The sequence below is a fragment of the Tinamus guttatus genome, unplaced genomic scaffold (genome assembly GCF_059628265.1).
Source record: "Tinamus guttatus ecotype Peru unplaced genomic scaffold, ASM5962826v1 Tinamus_guttatus_pri_ptg000314l, whole genome shotgun sequence".
Taxonomy (NCBI): domain Eukaryota; kingdom Metazoa; phylum Chordata; class Aves; order Tinamiformes; family Tinamidae; genus Tinamus; species Tinamus guttatus.
In genome coordinates this window covers 6044516-6053081 of record NW_028288848.1, presented here as the reverse complement: position 1 = coordinate 6053081, position 8566 = coordinate 6044516, and the positions used below count along the sequence as shown (strand labels likewise).

Sequence of the window (8566 nt, the reverse complement as noted above, 5' to 3'; positions counted from 1 at the left end):
CATGGCTTCATCTGCCCTCAGACCGATCCTCAGCTCTCGGTGGGAGACACGGGACTCGTCAGTGGGTTGGAGGGCTCAGCTCTCCATTTCCTTCCAAGCCTTTATCTCTCTTCTTTTCCAAGCCTCTATCTTAACACATTACAAATCTTTGATTTCTTTTCAGTTCATGACCGTAGTCAATGCGATTTCCCCTGGAAGCTCGTCAGCATGGCTGGCTTTAATTACACCTACAAACGCTCATTGTCTGGCTGAATTCCCCTCCAAGCCCTGTGCTCCTTTCCAGTGCGCTGGGTTTTGGCGTGCTGGGGATGCAGCACGGCGGCTCAGCTCCGCGAGGGCTCTGCGCTTGGATCCGCCGGGCTCCGAGGCCATGTGCAGTTGCAGTCGAGTGATGTCATTTATTGGAACAAACGCTGTTCCTGCTCCTGCTGATCGAGTTGCGAGGAACTCCTCAGGCTGGGCAGAACACATGGTTATTTTTGCTTTTCTGGTCTTGCCTAGAAGTGGTCGGACTCACGGCTTCTGGGAAATGCTGAGTGGGACTGGAATTCCGTCAAGTTTTACAGCCAACCGTTTATTCTTCCCCTTGATCTGCTTCCTGCGCTGGGGCTTGCGGCAGCCGCTGTCGCAAGCGCCGGGAGGCTGCGTGCGGGGCTGCTTCCTGCCCCGACGCGCTCTTCCCGCCGGGAAGCTGTCCCGGAGCGCGCCGGAGCTGGGGGCTGCGCGCTCCGGAGCGCTGAGACCGGAGCGGATTTCAGTCACTTTCCCACTTTTGTTGCAATCCTGCCTTACGAACCAGCACCTTGTGGCTTCTAGGCAGCTTCAGCCCTGCTCACGTGGATGCAAGAACCTTCAAACCTCACCAGATACAGAGGCTGCAGCACGGAGGTGCCTTAGGCTTTGCTTCTGGTCTGTAGCATCCTGGACCTTGGTGTGGAAAGCAGGAGCAGGTGTCATGGGAGGAAGATACTGGGACTTCTTGACCTTCAGCTCGTGTCAGCGCTGGCGTGAGGAGCCCTCCCTCCGCTCCCCTTCCACCCGCACTCCTCAGTGTACAGCGACCTGCTCCACTGTGGGGCTGCTGTTTCCACTTTTTTTTCCCCATATATTTTGCTCCCCAGCAAAAGCATCTTTATTTCAGGCAGCAATCCTAAAATGCAGGCTGCCCAAAGACAGGCTGGACGGCTGCTAGGCGCCCTTTGGCTGCCTTTGTCACACGAAGCAGTGTCTGCCGCAGAGCTTTGGCCCTGTCACGAGGCAGTGACGTTGCTGTGAATAACTGCTGTCTGCTGCTGCGACGGCCTGGGGAGAGCAGGGTGCACGTGGGGGATTGCATCACCACCGTCATCATTTCTGTTCGGCTAAATATTTGTACCGATACCTAAAAATGTCAGGGACTACTTCTGTTTTCTACAAACTGCTTTTTTTGTTTGTTTGCACCTATCTAACTTGCTTCCTCCTGTAACCTTGCCCTTAAAAAGGTAGAAAAGGTTAACTGGCTGTTTGCCAGGTAGCAGAAAGACCTTAGGGCATAAAGGACTGGACAGCCTGCTCGTGAGGAGACAGTTGTGCTCCCGAGGGCCTACAGCTTTCTGCTTAAGGAAAGGGCTTCTGTGCAGCAGGCAGCTACCAGCCTCGCTGCTCCCCTCCAAATCACTTTTGAACAACCCCTAGAGCAGTTTGAACCCCGATCTCTTACCAATTATCAGTTAATTTGGTCCAACTTCTAGTTTACTTAAGAAATCGAACCTGAGATGTCTGCTTCCTTCCTGCAGGAGCAGCAATGGCCTGGCCCCGGCAAGGACCTCGCAGGAGCTGGGAGGACACGTCCCATCTGCAATGGAGGTGACCGGGGGCGCCCGACGCTGCCTGCGCCGCCATGGGGCTGCTGCCCTGCCTTGCTCGGCTGCCCACCGCCGTGGTCTACGGCTCCCTGTCGCTGTTCGTTTCCATTCTGCACAACGTGTTCCTCCTGTACTACGTGGACACCTTTGTCTCTGTTTACAAGATTGATAAACTGTCCTTCTGGGTAGGAGAGGTTAGTCTTGTCCATGAAACATTCTGAAGCAAGACTGCTCCTTGCTAAAAGTGGAAAGACTGGTTTGTAATTAGCTGTATTTCCTCTTTGGGAAAGGAGTGAGGGAGTCCTCAGAGTGCTAACTTGGGGGCTCTATTTTTCCTTACATCAACAGAGAACAAGCAGAGATAGAAATCCCAGAAACTTTGTTCTTAAGACAGCCTTTCCTTACAGCTGGTGGGGTGCAGGGCATTTCACAGGCCTGGAAATCCACTGGCCTCCCTGTTTTTATTCTGTCAGCTATAGCTGACATTTATAGACAGGAGAGTTGTAGAGCAGCGACAGAGTGGGAGGGTGTGTGGAAAAGGCTTGTGCTGCTGTTTGCTGTGCCAGCTGAGCACTGGTTGCTTCCAAAACAAGACCAGGTCTCTGCAGGAGCTCACTGCAGCTTGCTTCACTGCTCTGTCTTCTTCCCTAGACTGTGTTTCTGATCTGGAACAGCCTCAATGACCCTCTCTTTGGCTGGCTGAGTGACCGAGTCTTCCTTAGCACGCAGCAGTAAGTTAAGTTCCATTTTCAGCAGAGGCAGTGAAGCTCTTCCCTCTCTGGGGGAGATAATGCACAAGCGACAGCTTTGAAGTGGTGTGGGAATGTGTTGGAGCATGGGACTCATAATTAACACCTTTTCTTGGTGCCTTAGGACTTCAGTGCTCTTCACGTTTTATTTCAATACCTGTCTGTATAGAGGAAGTCACACATCTGCAGGGTAAATGTGAGCCTAACTTTGAAATTACGTGAGTGGTTCTGAACCTACAATATAGGCATCTAAAATGTGAAGCTTTTGCTACATGAGCCAGCCTCTTACCAGGGCATTGGGTAATACATGCATGTGGTTTGGGAGACAAAGTGGGCAGAGAGGGCAATGTTTCCCATCTGGAATGCCTCAAATCACTTGTTCCCAGACTCTTTGATTCATGGATCGCTGTTGGCCATTAGCGTTTTGCATGTTTTTCCTTAAAGCTTTTAATGAACCTTGTGGCAAGGCTCCTTGTGCTATTTACTGCAGCGTAGGGATCACTTTTTAAGTGCTGATTGAAGCAGACAATGCAAACCTATCACAAGGAAAAATCACATTCCTTCATGATTTTTCATCTTGAGACCAATTTGTCTGTATATTAGGTGAGAAGGTATCTGACATGGGTGCTTGTTACCTTAGCAAGTGCCGTATTTGTGTCCAGACTGCTTATGTAACTTGCAGGAGGAGGGACGTACGTGTGGCTTGGGCTCCCATTTGGTCATGTGTGCTTTGTCCAGGGGTCTAGAAGTGGGCTTTTTGTTTGTTTTCTTCTCTTGCAGGCCAGGAGCAGAGATCTCCTCCCCAGAAGTAGTTCTGAAGAGACTCAAGGCACTAAGCCACAATGGGCCCCTCTTTGCCATCTCCTTCCTGGCGTTCTGGGTCGCCTGGGCCCATCCTGGCGTGCAGTTCCTCCTCTGCCTTTGCCTCTACGACAGCTTCCTCACCATGGTGGACCTCCATCACAACGCCCTGCTTGCAGACCTGGCTGTTTCAGCAAAGGACAGGACTAGCCTCAACTTCTACTGTGCCCTTTTCAGTGCCATAGGCTCGCTGTCTGTCTTCATGTCCTATGCTGTGTGGAACAAAGAAGACTTCTTTTCCTTTCGCATATTTTGCGTGGTGCTGGCGCTCTGCTCCATAGCTGGCTTTACCCTGTCAACGCAGCTGCTCCGCCAGCGGTTTGAGGCTGGTGAAAAAGCGAGATGGGACCAGGAATCAACACTGAAGGAGTAAGTGTCACCAAGCCTGGGGAAATTCCTGGCATATCTCTGTAGAGTCCTATTTTGCTTTACAGCACGCTGATGTGTGGTAAGATCCAGGACAAGGCAATTTTTTGTTAATCATCTATGGTTCTTGTCTGTTGATACAGTTTTCAGAATCCCTTCTGCCACACTGACTCCTAAGGCCCTCTGAAAATAGGACAAAACTATCTCGTGACACTTCTGGCCCAAACTGGAGGCAGAGCCCTGACCTGCTGTATGGCCCAACCAGTGTTTGGAACAAGAAATGCTAATAACTAGAGCACCCAGGCCTGTGAGTGGCAAAATGTCAGAAGAACCTTATGAAAATATTCCCGCTTGAGCATGAGGCCACCTTGCTGCCCATTTCCTATGGAACAGGACAGGCGAATGTCTCTTGCCCCTTTGCTCGCTTTAGCTGCCTGGTAGTGTCTGGGCTGTTGGTGGGCCATGATGCAGCTGGTTCCTCTGTTCAGCTCCTGGCTGTCCCCTCGGGCTGCCTCCTGGTGTGTGGTAGAAGCTGCCAGCGTTAGCTATACTAACCAGCAGGTCCTGCTGAGCTCTGCCAGGAGGGCTAACTGCAGCAACGGGGGTAGAAGCATGTGGGTAGAATGGCTGATGAGAGAAGAATGTTTATGTGGACAAAGGTCCCAGTTTCACATTCAGAGAATAAGTGCCCTTTGGGAGGTGAGTTGCCTGTCCTTGCTAGCAATAAGCACACGTTGTTGCAGACTCTGCTGTTCTGCTTTGGTGCAGGAAAAGAAAAGGTCGGGGTGGGAGCTGAGGAGGGAGAGATCTGCACTGGGACACAGGGGGCTGGGGACTCTCCCCTGCTTGCATGGAGGACTCACTGGTAGCTTTGCTTCTCCCTTTAGGCTGTACATCGAGAAACACTCAGTCCCCCAGGAGCAGAGGATCACCCTGGCCGAGTATCTCCAGCAGCTCTCCCGGCACCGCAACTTCCTCTGGTTTGTCTGCATGAACCTGGTCCAGGTAGGTGCAGCAGCAACGCGCTCGGATTTCCAGTGTGAGCCGCTGGCTGCGGCTGCCTCGGGTGGGGACCCGGCAGGTGCCAGTCCCCCGGGGAGGCAGGGGTGTTGCCAGCACCCGCGTGCTCCCGGAGCCTCCTGCACACACTCGGCCGAGCCAGCAGCTCGGAGCTGCTCTCCCTGCCTGCAGCTCTGCTCTGCGCAGCCCGCGTGGGGTGCAGAAACACACAGAGGGATCCCCCCATTCCCCTCGGGCCAGCTCTGGACGCACATCTATCTGCATCTTTGTATTTGAGGGTCATCCTCCTCCCACACTGCCACTGCCTCCTGCGAAACCCGTGTCCCGCAGCGCCGTGTGCCGGGCACATCCCGCACGGCACCAGCAGGGAATGCTCCCTGGGGCAGCAGCGCTGACCCTGCGCGCGGAGCGGGCGGCTGCTGGGGTTGCAGCTCTGCAGTCTCCGAGTTTGCAGTGTTGTAACCCGCACAGCCAAGCACCCACTTTGCCAAGTACTCTAGGCACATCCTGCGCGATCCCTTGGCACGGGGCACCAAAGGGAACAGAACAGTTGGCTTTTCCTGTTTTCTTCTTACTGCTCTTCCTGCTGATCAGGTCCTCTGCATGCTGCTTTCGCAGGTTTTTCACTGCCACTTTAACAGCAACTTCTTCCCCCTGTTTCTGGAGCACCTGCTGTCAGATCAGATCTCTGTCTCTACTGGATCCTTCCTGCTAGGTGAGTCTCAGATGGGGCTGGAGGGAGCAGCCAGGTTAGGATCCTGCCCGACTCCAGATTCTCCCCTCACAAAGTCGGGTCGGGAAGATGTGCTCACGGGTCTCTGTGCTGTGAGATTTCCCCACAAATACACACATCTCACCTGCTTCCTGGGACCTCCTGTATCTCCAACCTTGCTTCCTTCCTGAGCACAAGAAGAAATAACTTGAAGCCTTTTCTGATGGTGAAGAGCACAGTGTTGGGCTCTGGTCTAGACTCCACAGCTCCATACAGCTTCAAATAGTGTGTGAAATACAGCTCCAGGACAGGAATTGGGTGCAGCAGGAGAAGCAGCCCTTAATTTAATCCCTCTTTAACACGTTGACCATTTCCAGATGGCTCCAGATCTGTGGCCCCTGCTCCTAGTAGGCTACAGTTACCTGGGAGGGTTCTGTGCAGGCCAGGTCTGCTCGTGCTGTCCCCTCCCTCTCATTCCTGCTTCAGGGCTAAGTCCCAGCCCCTGTGTGACACTAGGTAGGTCTGTTCTTTCCTCCTGCCCCTGTGCAGAAAGAGCGTGTGCTCTGCTGCAAACCGAGCAGATCTGCTGCAGGTGTTACCTCTTACCCTGTGTGTGGGGTGTTCAGTTCTCCTGCACCCCCGCAGAGTTCAGCCTCATCCTGTCTCTCACTGTCGGTCCTCGGAGGAGGTGGATAATGAAGCTCCTTCAAGGTGTGTGTATGTCTCTGCTCAGGTGTTTCCTATATCGCCCCTCACCTCAACAACCTCTACTTCCTGTCGCTGTGCCGCCGCTGGGGCGTGTACGCCGTGGTGCGAGGGCTCTTCTTGCTCAAGCTGGCCCTCAGCGTTGCCATGTTCCTCGCGGGACCCGATCAGGTGCATCTGCTCTGCATCTTCATTGCCAGGTACGGCAGCAGCATCCCTTTGCCTGCTTTCCACCAGCCGGGAAGGGAAATGACTTGTTGCCATTTTACAGGAGGAATCAGGGACAAGGAGGAGAAGCTGGGGTTGCTCAGAAGCTGAGGGGCTGCCACTCTGATGCTTCCCGGTTCTAACAGCCCCCTGGGCTGGGAACAGGTCCCTGCAGGATCTGCTGGCTGTGCCCGCAGCAGAGCGGAGCACGCAGCCGTGGCGGGAGGCAGGGACATGGCCGGGCAGGTGGCAGCATCTCCCAGCTGCCAGGCCGAGCTGCTCTCCTGCTCCGCAGCCCTCCTGGGGAAGCGGCTCTTGGAAGTGCAGCAGTTGCCCATTAGCTGCTTGCCTGGCTGCTGTAGCTTCTGTTGGCCTGAAGCTGCCTGGGGATTCTTCCTAGTGGAGCTGTGTCCTGCCAGGCATGCACGTGTCTTGCCCACATCTCACAGGCAGGAGCTGGGATGCTGGGGAGATGCTGTAGGCATCCTCCTGTCCCCAAGGCTGTCTGTGCCTTGATTGGCACTAACTCAGGGCATCGCTGCAGGACACACATGGCTTGTGAACATGTTGCTTCCATCGGGTAGCGAGGGCTTCTGATATCTTCATTTAAGATGCTGGGGAACCTTTCTCTTCTTCTCTCTCTCTTTTCTCTGATCCCTCATCTACTCCTGGCATTTCTTGGTAGCCCTGTTCAGTGCTTTGCCTGTTGTCCTGCAGCAACCGGGTGTTCACAGAAGGGACCTGTAAACTGCTGAACCTGGTGGTCACCGACTTGGTGGACGAGGATCTCGTGCTGAACCGCCGGAAGCAGGCGGCCTCCGCGCTGCTCTTCGGGATGGTCGCTCTGGTCACCAAGCCGGGCCAGACCTTCGCCCCTCTCATCGGCACGTGGCTGCTCTGCGCGTACACAGGTAGGAGCGCAGGGCCCGTTGGGACAGGGCCCGCTGGCGAGGTCACCTGCAGGATGCGCTGGCGCTGCGGGAGGACAGCAGCAGCCTGGCACGCTTGGCACACGCGTCCCCCAGAGCTTGGGCTCGCGCAAGCCCGGCCCAGCTCGCAGGTGACTCCCTATTTCACTGGTGTCTGGCCCTGCGCTGGCCTTGGTCATTCCTCAGCTGAGGACAAGGTCAGCACTGCCCAGGGTGTGCAAGCTCAGGAGCTGAATCCATGCTGTTTAGGTTGGTTTTAGTTGCCCTGCCCTTTCCAAGCCCTGTGAGCTGGGTGTCCTCCACGGTGCTTTTTATCCGGGGTCAGGGGGACAATAAGAGGGAGGGACACAGAGCTCCTTCAGTTACCGAGCGGTGACTGGTCTCTGCATCTCCAAGCCCTGTCACTCAGCAAGGGAAGGGACAAGGGTCCCACTGTCCCCACTCTCACAAACTCTCCCCTGGCACCAGGCTACGACATCTTCCAGCGTGACCCCTTGAGCAACGTGGTGAGCGCCCGGCCGAAGCTGGCGGCTGACGCAGCCTGGGAGCCAACCCTTCGCCAGGGATGTTTTTACCTCCTCGTCTTCGTACCCATCACGTGCGCGTTGCTGCAGCTCCTCAGCTGGTCTCAGTTCAGCTTGCACGGGAAGCGGCTGCAGATGGTGAAGGCTCAACGCCAAAGCCTGACTCAAGGCCGAGCTCCAGAGGTCAAAATGATCTAGGGATGGGTGAACTCGTGGGGGAGTCCCATTCTCTGGCTCCAGGATGGCAGACTGGGCTGAGCAATGGCTGAGAAAGCCCCGTGTTTACGATTCAACTGTGCAGTGCCGCAGTGCCAGCGTTTACTCATTCCAGCAACAGGGAAGGGGGCTGTGCCCCCAGGAGCATGAGTGTCTTCTCCCAGCCCGGCTCCGGCTCCCCGGGAGCAGAGCTGTCCGTCCCAGCTCCCCGGGAGCAGAGCTGTCCCTCCTGGCTCCAGCTCCCCGGGAGCAGAGCTGGCTGTTGCAGGGCGGGAGGCAGCAGGCTGCAGCGGGTGACACGGAGCCCCAGCCGGGGAGCTGCAGCCTGGCTGAGCAGGAGGGCACTGCCCTGGGAGTCCTTCCTTGCTCGAGCCCTGCAGTGTCAGGGAGTGGAGTAGGAGGCTCCAGAGGAACCAGGTGACCAAGGGGTGAG

General features: G+C 55.5%; 1 protein-coding gene across 1 annotated transcript; it reads left to right on the top strand.

Annotated features, from left to right (window-relative positions):
- Positions 1–1864: 1864 nt before the first annotated feature.
- Positions 1865–8136, top strand: SLC68A1 (solute carrier family 68 member 1). The gene is made up of 8 exons (XM_010228303.2): positions 1865–2038; positions 2496–2575; positions 3374–3823; positions 4708–4825; positions 5459–5555; positions 6286–6457; positions 7182–7375; positions 7862–8136. The coding sequence occupies exons 1-8, from the start codon at positions 1880–1882 to the stop codon at positions 8113–8115; spliced, it is 1524 nt and encodes a 507-aa protein (XP_010226605.2). The 5' UTR covers positions 1865–1879; the 3' UTR covers positions 8116–8136.
- Positions 8137–8566: the final 430 nt, after the last annotated feature.